At 44.2% G+C, this 17,869-nt stretch overlaps 1 protein-coding gene and 1 pseudogene across 6 annotated transcripts in view; one reads left to right on the top strand and one right to left on the bottom strand.

Moving 5' to 3' along the window:
* Positions 1 to 2,547, top strand: part of RNF8 (ring finger protein 8) — a 39,554-nt gene extending 37,007 nt beyond the window's left edge. For 5 of the 6 annotated variants that reach the window (XM_054722212.1, XM_028161192.2, XM_008152026.3 and 2 more), the window contains one exon: positions 2,413 to 2,547. Coding sequence is in view for 1 of the 6 variants with exons in the window: in XM_008152026.3 (XP_008150248.2) it covers positions 2,413 to 2,429 (17 nt within the window). In the remaining 5 variants the exon portion in view is untranslated. The remainder of the gene's footprint in view (positions 1 to 2,412) is intronic. The other variant, XM_054722210.1, reaches the window with a different exon arrangement.
* A 2,538-nt stretch (positions 2,548 to 5,085) lies between these two features.
* Positions 5,086 to 5,920, bottom strand: LOC114235283 (TM2 domain-containing protein 1-like; annotated as a pseudogene).
* Positions 5,921 to 17,869: the final 11,949 nt, after the last annotated feature.

Genomic DNA, 17,869 nt, shown 5'->3' on the forward strand with positions numbered 1-17,869 from the left:
AAGGGGGATGGTGCGGATCACCGGCAAAGGGGCTAAAAACAAGAAAGCAGGGAGTGCTGAGGGCTGACACAGTGCTGAGTGGCGGGGCTGCGGAGTGCTGGAGAGCGGGTTGAGCAGTGAGGCTGGTGGACCGTGAAGGGTCCCCTGGCCTGTCCGCAGATTTAGACTGGGCCGTGGAAAACTATAGAAGGTTTTGGGTGGAGCTGTGACTGTCCATGTTACACTTTTCTGGATAGGTCAGTGGTGCTGCCGTGGAGATGATACATGGTGAGGGGGACAAGAACAGAGGCAGCGGCTCTGGCCAAGGATGCTGGCTGGGCCAGAGAAGTAGCAGTGGGGATGCAGCGAGTGGCTGGGCTTGCGCAGTGGTACAGAGGGTAGAATCTGCACGTTTGTGGAGCTGCTTTGCTGTGAGGAACGAAGGAGCTCAGGTGCGGATCACTCCGGTTTCTGTCGGGCAGTGGGGCGATGATGGTGCATTTGCTGAAATAAGGTGCAGGTTGTCAGGGAGGTGAGTTTAGTTGTAGACTAGTTGTTAAGACCAAAGTGAGTTGAGAGTGCCTGAGGGCATTTGAATATGTGGACCTGGAGCCCAGAAGAGTAGATTTGAGGATCCTGTCTGGGTGGTCAGAGCCCGGAGCAATGCCAGCATGGAAGGTGCGGGTGGTGGAAGAGGTGGGGAAAGGGGGCGTGTGGGACAGGCAACAGAAGACATCGGAGTGGTGTGCTTTGAGCCTTCCTGACCCCGCCCTCAGCCCTTATTACATTCTAGACATCTCCCTGTTTGTTTATTTCAAATACTTACAATCTGAAATCGTATTTGTTAGTGTGTTCTTGCCCCTCGATTTGTAAACAGGACAGGGCTGTGTCTGTCTGTGTGTGGTCTGAGGCCTGGGGGAGTGTTTGGCAGGTCTCCAGTGAATGCACATTATGAGTGGCCGGGAGCTGAGGGGTGGGCGGTGTGGCTGCGGCTGAGAAGGTGAGGACGGAAAGGTGCCCTTTGGACAGAGCAGGCATCGTGGGGACTGGCCAGGTCAGCAGCCAGTTTGCATTGAATTGTAGAATGAGTATGGGCTAAAGTAGACAAGAGTAAGTTGAACAAGTTCTTCAAAAAATGGGCTACAAGTGTGGGAGCTACCTAGAGAAGGCCATGGTTGGGAAGGACGTCAGGGTAAAGGAATTTTTGAAGACATGAGAGATTTTAGCATGTTCACTTGCTGATTGGAAGGAGCCTGGAGAGGAGGTGCTGGGGAGCCGGGACAGTGGACAGGGACAGTTCCTAGGAAGGCGGGAGGGAGGAATTAGTCTTTAAAAGCAGGAGGGTACATCTAGAGCACAGAGGGAGGAATTAGTCTTTAAAAGCAGGAGGGTACATCCTGTTTCCTAGAGAGAAGGGGACAATGTGGGAGGACAGGCAAGGAAATGTGCTTAAGAGAGTCAAGAGCATTTCTTTGCTGTGGCTTCTGCATTTTTCTGTGAGCTGTCAGGGAGGCCCTTAGCTGAGAGGAAGGGACATGCATGGTTCTCCCAGCTCTCCAAGGCTGCCCATCCCAAGGCCTACCACCTCGAAGGCTGCCTTGAAGTGGGAGAAAAGTAACTTTTACAATCCTTGCAATCCTACCAAAGTGTTCTGGACCTCAGTCTCAGGGAAGGGGGTTTCCTTGGTGGCTGTCTTGTGCCCTCAGGATAGGCCAGGATTCCTGCTTCTCCATGAGGAGGCAGAAGTCATTGGAAAAGACTGGAGGCCAGCAAATAGCCCCTCCCACCCCACCCTCCTGGGTGTCGGAAGAACGCCCACCTCTCCCTCCAGTCACTGTGGATGCAAGTCCCTCCTTCCTTCAGCAGATACTTATTGAGGGCCAGCTTTGTGCCAGGCACTGTTCCAGGTGCAAGGAATAGAAAGAGAAGTGAAAATCTAATAGTACTATGGAGAAAAACAGCAAGGCTTGGGAGTGATGGGGAGAGCGTTGGCAGTTTTTGCTGGAGTAGTCAAGGAAGGCGTCACCAAGGAGGTAGCATTTCAGTAAAGCTCTGTAGGAAGTGGCCGCTGCACTGGGGGAGAGTGTCCCACAGGGAGGGACTAGAAGGAGAGTGTGCTTGGGGTTGCTTGGAGTGTTGGACGAATAGTAAGGAGGCCAGGCGGCTACAGTAGAGTGAGTGACCGGGAGAGGAGGTGAGGTCAGGAGGTGGGCAGGAGGCAGGTCGTGTGGGCCTGATAGGCCATCGGAAGGCCCTTGACTTTGCTCTTACTCTGGGGGAAGTAAGGAGCGGGCTTTGAGCAGAGTGACATGATCTGACCTGTTTTCTCTTTGCAGGGGCTGGTCTGTGGGGAAGAGATGGAGGGTGGCAGTAAGGAGGCCAGAGAAGGCACATGCAGTTCATCTTCTATTTCTCCTCTCCTTCTCTCCAAAGCAGAGAGATTGTTGTGAAGACTGTGCTGCAGGGGCCGTTGAAAGACTGCCAGGCAATGGAGCACGGGGGGTCTCGAGGCTCCTCTGTGGACTCTGGGCTGCGCCGGGACAGAGCGTGGGAGAACCACGTGGGACAGAGTCTAAGTAGGAAGTTGTCCGTCACGAGCCTCCCATGCTGGCCAGCCCGCTGACCGTCATCTGAAGCATCCTGTACCCACCGCCCTGCGGCTTCCGGGTACTAGACAGCTCTGCCTCACTGCGTGTCGAATGGTTATGTAGTTCCGTTTGCTCTTTTACATTTGTTGTTGTTTTGTCACTGTTTTGGTGCCTCTGCTGACCTTTGTTCCGGACAGCTTGAATGTACCCCTGTGGCTGCCCCTGACACTAAGGCGGCCTCTATTTGAGAGGATGGCACACTCCTTGTGAAAACAAGATGTCGTTTCCTGGAAATAAAATGTAAAACTTAACAGTTGCTCGGCTGGGCTTTGGTGTATTTGTCTTCCTTCCCTTCCAGCTCCCAGACAGTCTCACAGGCAAACACTGGCAGCTCATAAATTGCAACCAAGGAAGCGACTGTATCAGGTGATAGACTCGGGGAACGTCAGCCCCAGAAGCCAGGCCCCAGGTCATGGCCATCGCAGATGGGCTCTGTGAAGCCCCTGATGTTGCGCTTCCTTTTCATTCCAGAGCTGGGGCACTGCTTCCCTGGCTTCGGGATGAGGTGGCTTCCCTCCCTCAGCTGGGGTTTGGAAGTAGTTTCCAAGTCTGTTTTACTCAGTGTCAGAAAACACGGGTGATGCTTTTATGTGTGTGTGTTTTAAAAAAAGTAGAAGTCATCTCTCTTGCTACCTCCTAAGCAGAAAGAAAACTAGTTTGAAATTTGGGAGGTAGAAGCTTGGGAAAACCTGTGGTACCCTTGGTTACCAGTGATGAGAATGAGGGACAATACAGGAAGGTGAAGGGTAGTCGTTAGAAGTAAGGAGATGTTAGTATTGTGAACTGCATTGTGTCAGGCAGTGATTTGCTTCTGGGTGGAAAGGGATTTCTCCTTTACCTTGTTATGCCGACCTGGAGAATCGCTCTTTGTCGTTTTCATAAAGGATTGGAAGCTCATTGACGGGACAACTTTTAGGCTTGTAGGTTTTCTGCTTTGTTGAGTATACTGTGAACTGGGATACTGGAGTCCCTCGTCTTCAATTCCGCCTGTCTCGCCAAGTGTACTGATTGACTACTGGTTTAGTCAAGGAAGAATAAATAAACATAGAAAACAATACTACAAAAACATCCATCATAACCACATGGTAAAAATTCTGGAGAAACAGGGAAAAGGAGGAAAGATTATTACCATCTTGATGTGATAATCTCCTGTTTATGCTGTATATGTACAGACAGTCCTCGGGTTACGTCACACTCTAAGTACGACGTTTCGTGGTTACCTCGCCATCTCCCATTTATTTATAAAAAAAAAAAGTTCCGTCATTTCGACGTATGTACATATGTGCTTTATGTTTTTTATTATTTATTTACCACAAGTAAAGGTCAGGAATTGTTCTCTCTCTTTTAATTTATTTTTTTTACTGTGTCACTTCATTACTGCTGTGTATGTGCTCCATGTGAGTGACGTAGGTGCTTATGTAGGTGGGTTCCGACTTACAGCGAAAATCGCATTACGTCGCTGTAGGAACGGATCTCTGACGTAACCCGAGGACCTACTGTATTTTGTTTATGTGATTACATGGGCATATACTAGTATAAATGTTGACTTATTCTTTTTTTAATTGATTTTAGAGAGAAGAGGCAGGGAGAGAGAGAGAGAGAAAGAGAAACATTAATCAGTTGCCTCCTGTTGGGGATTGAACCCGAAACCTGGGTATGTGCCCTGACCAGGAATCGAACCTGCCACCTTTCAGTGTATGGGACAATGCTCCAACCAACAGAGCCACATCAGCCAGGGCTACTTAATTCATTTTTTAAGTTCACATATCATAATCACTTTTAAGAGTAGAGATATACTTTTTAAAACATTTTTTGTAAGAGTTTATTTAAGCCAAACTGACAAATGCCAGGGAGCAAGATCTCAAATGCTCCCCAGATACACACTTGAATGGGCGATATGGTCACGTGGTTTGAAATGGGAAGTACAAGAGAACCCAGAGTGAAAAGCCTGTCCGTCTGCCCCGTGACCACTTCCCTGCACGGAGGCGGAGTTCCCACTTCCCCGTGTGTCCTTCCAGAGATCGCCTCTCCACAGGCAGATACGCATGTGTGCTCTCTTCCTTTCTTCTGCACAACTGGTCATAAACTGCACATTATTCTTACCTTGCTTTTGGCGATGACTCCACGTCAGTACCTGAGGAACTTCCTCTGTCTTTGTTACAGCTGCCAATCATCCCCTTGTGTGTTTGCACCATAATTGTCTTTCCAGTCTGTTTGTGATCTAGGTTGCTTCAAACCCTTGACTCTTTTTTTCATATAGCTCCCAAGAAAGTTCTATTAAATAAATCTCGGAAGATATCCTTTTAAGTAAAACAACAAAAGTAACGACACAAAGTATATATAGAACCCATAAAGTAAAGAAGGAAAATCTGGAAACCCACATGCTGGGAGCTCTCCCTTAAAACCAATGCGCCTCCTATCTGTTTCTTCGAAAAAAGATATACAGATATAACTTTCTCTAAATGTTTGTTAGGAATAGTCTTGTAGGTCTGGTTCCATGATAGTCTGTAACGTAACTACTTCCACCTGAAGGCCCAACAGTCTGCACTGAAATAAGAATGAAATCAGTTAGGCTTCCACAATTCCACAAAACCCATTGCCCGGGTAAAATTGATCTGCTCCCCACCATCCAAGAAAAAGACAGCGCAGCCGCCACTTTGTATGAGCAGCCATTTACTTTGTGACGAGAGATGGGCTGGAGAAAATGAACTTCAAAACTATGTTTCATTGCCCTGAAATTATGTTGGGTGCTAGAAAACAGCTATGGGCACATGAGCTCTTTGTTGATAAGGCTGACGGGCTCTTAGGTAACGTTGTTTATGCTTTCCGTATTTACATATCCCACTTTGAGGTCCTCACACTTGTCTCCTTGCCCCCAGTGGTGATGGCAGCCACCCTCCAAGGTCCCGTGGTGACTGACACGAGCCACAGGACACCCATACCGAGGACCAGTGCGTCCACTCCTCACAGGACAGGGCTGCAGTCAGCACCCTTATACACATGTCACCAGAGCAAAGATCTCAGAGAAGAAACACCTGGACGCAGGCGGAAAGCCTTCTGCAGGACTGACCCTCCTCTCCCTGGGCGCCTGGACACAGTGACTGGCACCCTCTCCCTTCAGAACACCGCATTCCTCTCCAGTGAGCCACACGGGTGAAGAGTGAGCTCTTGCCCTGGCCAGTGTGGCTCAGTTGGTTGGGCATTGTCCCATGCACCAAAGGCTTGCCGGTTCGATTCCCAGTCAGGGCACATGCCCGGATTTCGGGCGCGATCTTGAATTCCAGCCCTGCCATTTGTAACTGTGTGGCATTGGGCAAGTTACTCAACCTCTCTGAGTCTCGGTTTCTTTACGTCTGAAATACTCAGATGTGCTATTGTGAAGGCTCAAATAATTTTTCCAGTTACTGCACTGCTCAAAGCCAAACCTGAGTGTTCTATTTTTAAAAGACTCCAACCAAAAATTAACTCCAACTTTTGCATTATTTCTCTGAGCTACAGTATGTTCTTTCCCTGGAGAGATTTCTGATATTAAACATCATCTACATTTTGCTTGCCTAGAAAAATACATGGTAACTTCTGCCTTGCAGCACCAAACCACAGTATAGCTAAGCCCCACCACTGTGCAGAGGGCTCTAATTAGAGGCATGTTCTCTACCACAGGGCTCTGAGAAACTGGGTAAAGAGGGTTTGTTTCAGATTCTGGCTTTATTAAGCAGATGAATGCGCCAGCACGCTCTGTGAAGCGCTTTGCAGTGAGTGGCAGGTGTCCCATATCCATCTGATTACGTTAACCTAGAAAGGGCCTGCTCTGCCTCTAGGCGAGCTTCATCCCAGCAATCAGTCTGCCAGGGCAGGGACTCTGCCCTTTGTGGGTTGGGTAGCTGGATACCCATCCTCTGTTCTTCTGATTGGAAGCTGCTGGGGTTTTTTTGGTTTGTTTTTTTAAGAGAAAGACTCAAATCCGCTCATTATCTCCAGCCCTTCTCTTTCACTACTTTTTCCTCCTCTGAACAATGATTCAGGCAGTCACCATAGCTGCAAGTGCCTGGGATGGCAGCTCTCGCCAACTGCCTGTTTGCTTTTGACAGCCTGACGGGAGAGCACCTTCCCACTGCCGATCTAAGGATAACCTAGGAACTCGCTGGAACTCTCGGTTTAAGAGAAGGCACTTGCATTGTGGTCCTAACCTAAGAAGACGAGGAGAATCCTGGAATGACTGTGCCTTGCCCAGAAGTGCAGGCTTGTTATCCTGTCTTGAGCAGCTTGCTGCTATTGGTTACAGTAGCCCAAGGGCTTGCTCTTCTGAACACCAAGTAGCTTCTTGCAAAGAAAGAAAACTTCCCATGTGGTCAACCCTTCCTGATTTTTCCATAAATGGGGACTGAAGCAATAGAAGTAGGGGCTCCTGGGGAGAAGATGGGATCTGGTGCTGATGGAAAATAATGAGCTGCTTTGTGCTACTGATTATGCAGTGTATTTATTGATTTCAGAGAGGAAGGGAGAGGGAGAGAGAAATTGAAACATTAAGGATGAGAGAGAATCATTGATTGGCTGCTTCCCGCACTCCCCCTACTGGGGATCAAGCCCACAACCCAGGCATGTGCCCTGACTGGGAATCAAACTGTGATCTGGTTCATAGGTCAGCGCCCAACCATTGAGCATCACCAGCTGGGCAATTCTGCAGTTTAGAAGCGCACAGTTTATTGAGCACCTAAGGGCTGGGCCTGTAGTAGGTGCTCAATAAATACTCAGATGCTAGAATTCCTTCGTCTGCAGCATCCCCAAACAGTACCCACGATGGGTTATTGGAGTTCATTAATCCCCAAGCAGTATAACCCAGATTCCCAATTCAGATCCAATTTTCATACCCACTATCCCTGCTGTCCACTTCCCTTCAGTTCTGCGAATACTTTCATCTGGTGTGAATTTTTTGTCATATAGCGGCCAAGTTCTGAATTCTGGATGTTTCAAATAAATTCAATTCAGCAATGGTTTTTGGTTGCCCATTCTTTACTAGGCACTATTCTAGGTGTTTAGGGTATGGCATCTAACAAACAAAAAAGGTATTGTGAACCTCCTTTCTAGTAGAGGTCAAAGGTCAAAAGCTTCCCACAAAGGTTTTATTAGATTCTATGGGAGTGGTTCATCAGTGTGTCCTCACATTCACAAACTCCAGGCCACACCAAGATGTAAAGCCGGCATCTCACACCTCCAGGGCCTGGGGTGCCCGAGCCTTCTCAGTCTGCCGCCCCTCTCACCTCCCCTTAGGATGTAGGGACCAGCTCTCTGGAGATGAACTCTCCTGGGCCTCTACTCAGCTCTCACCAGGGGCCTTCAAGGCATCCCTGAGGCAGTTGGGGCCCTCAGCATGGAGGATAGGCCCCCAAGACCCCCTCCTCACCACACAAGAACCCCGAGAGTCCTGTGTATGCCGGCACCAGGAGCCCCAGACCGCAGGGAGCCTCAGGTGACACGCCAGCGCGGGGAGACAGTCACGTGTTTCTGCAGTGAATATTGACACCACCCCTAACTTGGTGATGGATGGGACTGGGCAGGTTGTCAGGACATTCTAAAGCAAATGGGTTTGTCACCTCTTCAGCTCATTCTCTTCCTTTCACAAACTCAGGGTAAGCCTGGGACAGTGAATGTTCCAGAAGCTAAAGGAGGTGAGAGACAAGAGGGAATGGAAGGATCTCCCTGAAATATTAGGGAGGAGAGAGAGAAGTACTTCCTGAACCTCACCCTCTTGCAGGCGACCTGGCTCACAAGCAGCTCCCTCAGAACACACATACCACACATCTTGAAATCCAGGTCTTGGACAGAATGCACAGGTATTCAGGCCTTCCCTCTTCCCAAAATCTTTCAGTTGCTCTCTAAATAACCCCTGCTCATTGCTCTTTCCCTCTCTAATCCATTTTCCACACCTGATAACGTGACTTTCTGAAATATATGTTAGATTATGTCTCAGCCACCTATGTCTCTGCTTAAGCCAAATGATTTAAAATTTCTAAACCTTGCCCGGCCGGCGTGGCTCAGTGGTTGAGTGTCAACCTATGAACCAGGAGGTCACTGTTCAGTTCCTGGTCAGAGCATATGCCTGGGTTGTGGGCTCAATCCCCAGTGTGGGCGTGCAGGAGGCAGCCAGTCAATGATTCTCTCTCATCATTGATGTTTCTATCTCTCTCCCCTTCTCCTTTCCTCTCTGAAATCAATAAAAATATGTTTTTAAAAATTCTAAACCTCAGTTTTCCCATCTGTAAAATGGGGATAATAACACCTACCTCATGGAAGTTGTGCAGGTTAAATGAAACTGTAGCATAGTGCCTGCACACAGAAAGAGCTCGCCAAATGTTTGCTGTCATTAACATGGTTGATAGTGCAGAGAACTTAGGTTGCCCACACTGCAAAACAACCCTGTAGTCTAGAGGCCATGAGCATTGGCGGGGGAGTCAGACATACCTGAGTTTGAATTCCTGCTCTGTGTTACCATCCATATGAGCTTGGGCAAGTCAATTAATCTATCTTCTAATTTCCTTTCCAGAAAAAAAAAGATAATGAAGTATTTCCTGCCAGGGTTTTTGTTAGGATGAAATGAAATAATGTGTGCACATCAGAATTAGGTTAGGCTAATCCAGGGCCCTGAAAAAAGCCCCTCCCCCTTTCAAGAAGCTGAATGGAGGCTCTATTGTTATTAAAGACTCCGGGTTCTTTCTTTCTCCTTTACCATCTTAGTGGTTGCCTAATAATCCAAGACAGCAAGGACCTGGGAAATTCTAAAACTTCCCAGAAGCTCTAACAACGTCTACTTATACCTCAGGAGCCAGAACATAGTATATGGTAACACCTAGCAAGGGAGGCTGGGATTATAGGTTTTCACTTGACAAATTGCCATCCAGAATGAAATAGGGTTCATCATGTAAGTGAGGCTTCTGCCAAAGCCACATGAGTGAGATTGGAAGTGGATCTTCCCGCCCAGTCAAGCCTTTAGTTGGTTGTAGTCCCGGCCAACAGCTTGACTTCAACCTCATGAGAGACCCTGAGTCAGTAATTGAGATAAGCTGCTTCCAGATTCCTGACGCTCAGAAACTGTGAGATAATAAGCATTGTTTTAAGCTACTAAATTTTGGGGCAAGTTTTTATGCAGCAATAGATAATTAATACTGTGGGCAACCAATAGAAACCATAGCTATTTTCATATCACATTCAAGTTGCTGTAGATATTTCAAAATATTATTCCTACTCATAATTACCTCAGAATTACAGTATTACTAGGTCTACTACTAATAAAAAATACATAACTACAGTCTTCCATCTACTTACATTTGTGTGATGCAACTGGCTAACCATTGGGCAACTCTGCACTTAGTAATTGATGTGTTTCTCACCTTGATAACTCAGTTATCTTTGTGGCTTTCCAGGAATTCTATCAAAAAAATTTTATTGATCCAACAAAAGAGGGTGAGTTGTTTCCATTGTTGGTTCAAGTTTTGCAAACCAACAGTCCAAATGAGAATTCTTCTCTCCATTAGGCAGCTTGACCTTTTGTAACAGGAACAAGTGTGCAGTCCAGAAGGGTGGACTAGGCAGCTTCAAACATGTCTAATGGTTGTGTTAACTATTACAGGATGTTATTTAAGACTAGAGGCCTGGTGCACGAATTCATCTTGGTGCACGGGTGGGGTCTGGCCAGCCTGCCCTGATCTGGGCTGAGCCGGCCAGGGGGAGGGGCCTCAGATAGTTGGCTGGTCCCGCCCCTTGGTCAAACTCATGGTCAAGGAGACAATTTGCATATTAGCCTTTTATTATATAGGATAATTTATGATTAATAATAGATGATAAGGAAATTATAGAGTTACAAGTTCTGTGAGTAGCAGAGGTTCTGTCTCTGACTTTTCCCCTTGAACTCCCTTTTTGTACATTGTCCATGTTTTGAAATAAAGGTATGAACAAGCAATATGTTGTGCAGGTAGTATTTGTATATTATTTTTCCTTGTAAAATAATGAGCATTTAAAATAAGAAACGTGAAGGCAGGACTCCCAGCTATGACCAAGTAAAGAGAACAGCATAGCCTTTCTCCAAAAAGAAACTAGTGACAAAAGTAATAGTTGACAAACAAAAAATTGGCAAAAATAACCATTTCAGCTCCCCAGGAACCAAACAAATTCATACAATTTGAGAAGCATTTATGTTTGAAAAACGGCTGAGCTTCAGGTAAGAATGATGGGAATCTGTGGCGGCGTGGCCCGTGGCTGCTCCATCACACTCCTCTGCTTATTTGACACACAGGTTCTAAATTTGGGGGCCATAGGAACCAGCAACTCCTGTGCTGGGACCAATGGGAGCTCACCCAGTTTGGAGCAGTGAACAGTGACAACCTCAGAGGCAGACAAGTGAGGAGAACCAATGGCTCTACTAGCGTGAGGTTGTAGTCTTGGTTGGGGCATGCATGTCCTGGGTGGAGGCTGCATACATGCCCAGAGGAGACCAGAGAGGGCTCAGGTCAGTGCCACACGCCTGACAACTCTGCGTCATGTGTATGTGCAGAGGAGATTCAAAGGGGCCCAACAGGAAGTGGAAGCTGGATAAAACTTGAAAATGGCCTAAATGTTGAACGTACTCCCCTACCCAGACATAGATCTACCGGGAGAGCACAGAACACTTACTGGCTTCAGGTGGTTGATCACAACCTCTGACCAGTGAGTAACCACTAAGCTACACAGACAAGGGACAAGAAATAAAAATAAGAATAAAAAAATAACAAAACAGAACAGAGACATCAGCAGTTGCATAGTACAGGAGAGGCAGATTTCATGGATTTAGCCCAGACGAGTTATTAAGCAGAGAAATAATAAATAAACAAAAAACTGCAGTAACAGTAAGTAACCTTTGGGGAGAGGGAATTAGAATCCAGAGTTGAAGCAAGAGATCATCCAAAGTGTTTAATTTCTCAACAACAAAATTACAAGATACACAAAGAAATACTCAAGAGGAAAAAAAATCAGTCAATATAAATAGATTCTGAGTGACCGCAGATATTGAATTTAGCAGACAAAGACTTTAAAAGGTCTATTTTAATTATGTTCAAAGAACTGAAATTATGTTTACAATGAATCAACAATAGAGATTCTCAATCAGGAGAAAGAAATAGTAAAAAAGAAGAAGAAGAAGAAGAGCCGAAGGATATTCTGAAGTTCAAAAATATCCCCAATAAATTTAAGTAAAATAATTAACAATAAATAAATAAATATATAAAACAACGCAGTACAGTTGACCCTTGAACTATATTTTCAATCGCAAACTGCCCCCTCCTCCCAGTGTGGGCTGTGTGTACTGGTCTGTTGTAGTTGAGCCTCTTTGTTGTTGGCACGTCAATAAGAAGGATTTATTCACAGGCTGATTGGCTGCAGGTACCAGCTGCACGAACTGGCTGTGACCACAGCAGAAGAGCTGTTGTGCAGGGGCCAACCCCATGGAACAGGACTCACTTCAGTGGGGCTCTAGTGCTTGATGAGTTTGGTCCTTGAATGTCTCGCTCTTGGATGTGGTTGGATGGTGCTCTGGCATGATCTGAAACTGTCCACCAGGTGTGCTGGCTCCGTGGCCTCCAGGAAGGTGCAGACCAAGATCAGCCACTGCCTGTGCCCTGCTCGGGGCCACACAGCATGGGCTACAAGTAGCAACCTGCTACTTGTGCTGGACTTGGAGGTGACTGGGAGAGGCCAAGTTGCAAACCAATGGCCAAATGAATTTTGACAAAAATACAAAATACCATTCAATGGGGAAAAGGACAGTCTTTCCAACAAATGGTGTTGGGAAAACTAGATATCCATATTCAAACAAATAAAGTTGGATCCTTACCTTACACCAGCTGCAAAAATTGACTCAAAATGGATTCAACACCTAAATGTAAGAGCTAAAACTATAAAACTCTTAGAAGAAAATGTAGGGGAGAATCTTCTTGACGTTGAATTTAGCAATAATTTTTTTTGGATATGACACCAGAAACACAAGCAACAAAAGATAAATATATACTTATTCGACTTTATTAAAATTAAAACCTTTAATGCATCAAAGCACACTATCAACAGAGTGAAAAGGCAATCTATGGAATGGGAGAAACCACTTTTAAGTCATATATCTGACAAAGGATTAACACCCAGAATATATATAGAACCCCATACAACCCAACAACAAAAAACCAAATAACCCAAATTAAAAATGGGCAAAAGAGCCCTAGCTGGTTTGGCTCAGTAGTTAGAGCATCAGCTTGTGGACTGAAGGGTCACGGGTTCGATTCCAGTCAAGGGCACATACCTAGGTTGCAGCCTCAATCCCCAGCCTCAGTCAGGGTGCCTATGGGAGGCAACCAGTCGATGTGTCTCTCTCCCTGTGATATTTCTCTCTGTGTGTCTCTCCCTCTCCCTTCCATTCTCTCTTAAAAAAATAAAAAAAGAAGAAGAAAATAGGCAAAGGACTTAAATTGACATTTCTCCAAAGAAGACCCATATATGGCTAATAAGCACATGAAAAGATTCTCAACATCACTAATCATTAGGGAAATGTAAACAAAAACAATGGAGTTGAGATATCACTTTACACCCATTTGGATGGCTATTATGGGAACACACATACAATCCCCCAGAAAATAACAAGTGTTAATGAGGATGTGGAGAAATTGGAACATTTGTGCATTGGTGCTAGGGATTTAAAATGGTACAGCTCCTATGGAAAACACTATGGCAGCTACTAAAAATATTAAACATAAAATTATCATATCATCCAGTAATTCCACTTCTGGGGAAAGACCCAAAAGAATTGAAAGCAGGGACATGAACAGATACTTGAACACATATTTTCACAGAAATGTATTCATTATAATCAAAAGGTGGAAGCAACCCAAGTGCCCATTGATGGATTAATGGATAAACAAAACGTGGTATATACATTCAATGGATTATTATTCAACTTTAAAAAGAAAGGAAATTATGACACATGGTACAACAAAAATGAACCTTGAAGATATTATGCAAAGAGATCCAGTCACAAAAGGACAAATATTGTTTGATTCCACTTATTTGAAGTACCTAGAATAAGCAAATTCATAGAGATAGTAGAATGGTGGTTTCAAGCACTGAGGAGAAAGTAGAATGAGGAGTTATAATTTAACTAGAGGCCCAGTGCACGAAATTTGTGCACTTGTGGGGGGAGGGGGAAATCCCCTCAGCCTGGCCTGCACCATCTCACAGTCTGGGAGCCCTCCGGCCTAAGCTGACAATCCAACATCCTTAGCACTTCCGGGGAGGCGGGAGAGGCTCCCGCCACCACAGCTGTGCTCACCAGCCATGAGCCCAGCTTCTGGCTGAGCAGCGCTCCCCCTATGGGAGTGCACTGACCACCAGGGGGCAGCTCCTGCATTGAGCATCTGCCCCCTGGTGGTTAGTGCGCAGCATAGCGACCGGTCGTTCCACCATTTGGTCGATTTGAATATTAGCCTTTTATTATATAGGATGGGTAGTAGAGTTTCAGTTTGGGAAGAAGAAAAGTTCTGATGGTTGCACAACAATGTGAATGCACTTAATGCCACTGAACATTTAGAAATAGTTAAAATGGTAAATTATATGTTATGTATGTTTTACCACAAAAAGTATAAGAACTAAATTAAAAATTCATTAGAAGGACTTAACAGGAGATTCTAAATGATACAAAAAAGAATCAGTGAACTTGAATATAAATAAGTGAAATTACCCAGTCTGAAGAGTAAAGAAAAATACATGGTGCTCAGAGATCTGTGGGATAGCATCAGCATACTAACATATATCTAATTGTTGTATCCAAAGGAGAGGAGAGAAAGAGAAAAGGACACACTTTTTAAAAAGAAGTAATGCTCAAAAACTGATGAATCTACATAACCAAGAATGCAACAAACCTTGAGTAAAATTAATACAAAGAGATCTGCACCTAGACACATCATTGTCTAATTGCTGAAAGACAGAGGAAATCTGAAAGCAGCAAGAGAAAAATGCATTACTACAGTTGGCTGACTTCTCATTTGAAACAATGGAGGCCAGAAGACAGTGGGATGAATGAAAAATTCTAAACCAGCAAAACTGCCCTACAATAATGAAAGTAAAATACATTTCTAGATAAAGACAGATTTGTTGTGATTGGGAAGTCATTTAGACTGAAAGGAAGTAACACCAGAAAATGACTCAAATCCTTGGGAAGAAAGGAGGAGCACTACAAATGGTAAATATGTGAGTCAATATGAAAGAATGTATAAACGTATTTTGCTAATTTCTTAACTATCTTAAAAATGTAAGATTATTATTATAAAGCAATTATTGTAACATTGCATTACTGTGTGATATTACACACACACATACACACACACATATGTGGTAAAAACTTTGTGACATCTGTCAATGATATATAAAACAGGAACCATTATTTCTAGGAAAGTATAGAAAGCTATTCAGTGTCAAGTGCAGCAATAGCCAGATACTTGGTAGGTTACAATTCTTGAGCTACTTACTGCAGCTATAATCCATATGTCTATCTGAGGACTGAAAGTCATTAAATGTGATAAAGCCAGATAAAATATAAGACTTGTCTTGTTTTATAGTATACACTAGAGGCCCAGTGCACGAAATTTGTGCACGGGTAGGATCCCTAGCAGCTGCCGGCCGCGGGCTGGGGCCTCCCTTCCCCTGGCTGGCTGCCTGCCACCACCCCCTGGTGGTCAGTGCACGTCTAACTCCTGGTCGGTCGAACACCTGCCTGTGGAGACAATTTGCATATTAGCCTTTTTTTTTATATAGGATATTTCTTGAATATTTTACTTAGCATACAAATTATTTATTTTTCTGTAGGTTCATAAAAACAATTAAAAACTATTAAAAAGAGAGTTTCAAAAGACACTTGGAGCATTAAAATAAATAACATTAGTAAGGTATAATGACCTAATGCTGCTATAACCATATACATACATACATACATACATACATACATACATACATACATACATACATACATTAGGGAGAAGTTTTCCTTCTTACTTACAATTGAATGCCAACCACTAATGCAGAAGGAATGATGGCATTAGAAATCCACAATTCAGCAGATATCTTAATAAAAATTGGTTCAGGCAAGAGTCATCATTGGATGCTAAAACTAGTTGGTGAAAGCTTGATGAGGCGCCAAACATTTACATAGTTTCAAACTACTTGTTAATTGCAAAGGGAAAATAGGAACTTTACAGCCTGGCCAGGTGACTCGGCTGCGGCATCAGTTGGTTTGGTTCCGCATCAGGGCACATACCTGGATTCAACTCCCAGTCAGGGCACCTACAGGGGGCAACGAATCAATGTTTTCTCTCTCTCTCCCTCTCTCTGTCTCTCTCTCTGTCTCTCTCTCTCTCTCTCTCTCTCTCTCTCTCTCTCTCCCTCTCTCCTTTCCTTTCTCTCTAAAAATCAATAAAGAAAAAACATATCCTTGGGTGAGGATTTTTTTTTAAGAAGTTACTTCAAGCTGAGAAACTTGACAGGCACACCCATAAACAGATAATCAAAGTTACCATCATACTGATAGGACAAATTGACTTACGCCCCCACCCCATAAGAGGGACACAGTATCATTTCTATGTAACCTTGACAAAGGTACAGAACTTCAATTTAATTATGAAGAAACGATAGACAAATTGCCAACTGAGGAGCATTCTACAAAATGCCTCTTTTAAAGTGTCAAGGTTATGAATGGCAAAGATTTAGGAACTATTCCAGGTTAAAGAAGACTGAAGAGATGTTACATAATTTGATTATGACACTGGATTGGTCCCTGGATGGACCAGACACTTCTTCCAGTTTTAATGAGGTATAATTAACAAATAAAACTGTAAGATATTTAAAGTATATAACATGATGATTTGATATACGTGTACATTGTGAAGGGTTTCCACTCATGAGTTAACACATCCATCAACTCATGTATTTAGCTTTCTGTGTGTGAGAACATCTAAATTCTACTCTCAGCAAATTACAATTATACAATATAGAGTTGTTACCATGTTATAATTAGATCCTCAGACCTTATTCATTTTATAACTGACAGTTTGTGCCCTTTTACTAATTAACCTCTCCCTGTATCTCCCACCCCCCAGCCCACAGCCCCTGGCAATCATTTCTCTACTCTTTCTATGAGTTCAACTGTTTCTTTTTTTTTCTTCAGATTCCACATGCCCTTCAGATTTATCTATGTTGTTGCAAATCACAGGATTTCCTTCTTTTTTTTAAGACTGAATAATAGTCATCTAAATATACACTGAGTGGCCAGATTATTGTGACCACCCCATCAGTACTTCGTTGGGCCACCTTTTGCCTTCAATACTGCAGCGATTCTTCTTGGCATTGACTTCACGAGATGTTGAAAGGTGATGCGAGGAATCTGACACCATGCCTGAGGAATAGCACTGTCCAGTTCTGTGAGATTTGATGGTTGTGGAACCAGCTGCCTGATGGCTCTTTTAACTTCGTCCCACGAATGCTCAATTGGATTGAGATCTGGTGATTGTGGGGGCCACCTAAGCAAGGTAAAGTCTCCCTCATGTTCTTGAAACCACTCCTGCACAATACAAGCACCGTGGCATGGCACATTGTCTTGTTGGAAGAAGCCATCTCCATTGGGATACGCCATCAACATGATAGGATGAACTTGATCAGCAACGATACTTAGGTATGTTGTGCTATTCAGACGTGTTCCACATGAATTAAAGGGCCAAAATCATGCCAGGAAAACATGCCCCAAACCATAACACTGCCCCACCAGCTTGAAGGGTTGTACTCATGCATGTGGGGTACATGCTTTCATGCTGTTTCCACGAAATTCTCACTCTGCCATCAGCATGATGCAACTGGAAACGTGATTCATCGGACCACATGACTTTCTTCCAATGCTCGACTGTCTAATCCTTGTGTTCCTGTGCGAATTGGAGACGTTTTATCTTGGTAACTGCAGACAGCAAAGATGTCCGAACAGGCCTTCGGCTTCTGTATCCCATACAATGCATTATACAGCTAATTTGCCTATAAACGTCAGGTGGTCATAATAATCTGGCCACTCAGTGTATATATTTATATACCAAATATAATACTGAATAATAGTCATCTAAATATATATATATATATTTAATAATAGTCATCTAAATATATATATATATTTAGATGACTATTATTCAGTGTTATATTTG

This window comes from Eptesicus fuscus, chromosome 10 (assembly GCF_027574615.1).
Source record: "Eptesicus fuscus isolate TK198812 chromosome 10, DD_ASM_mEF_20220401, whole genome shotgun sequence".
In the NCBI taxonomy this organism is placed as follows: domain Eukaryota; kingdom Metazoa; phylum Chordata; class Mammalia; order Chiroptera; family Vespertilionidae; genus Eptesicus; species Eptesicus fuscus.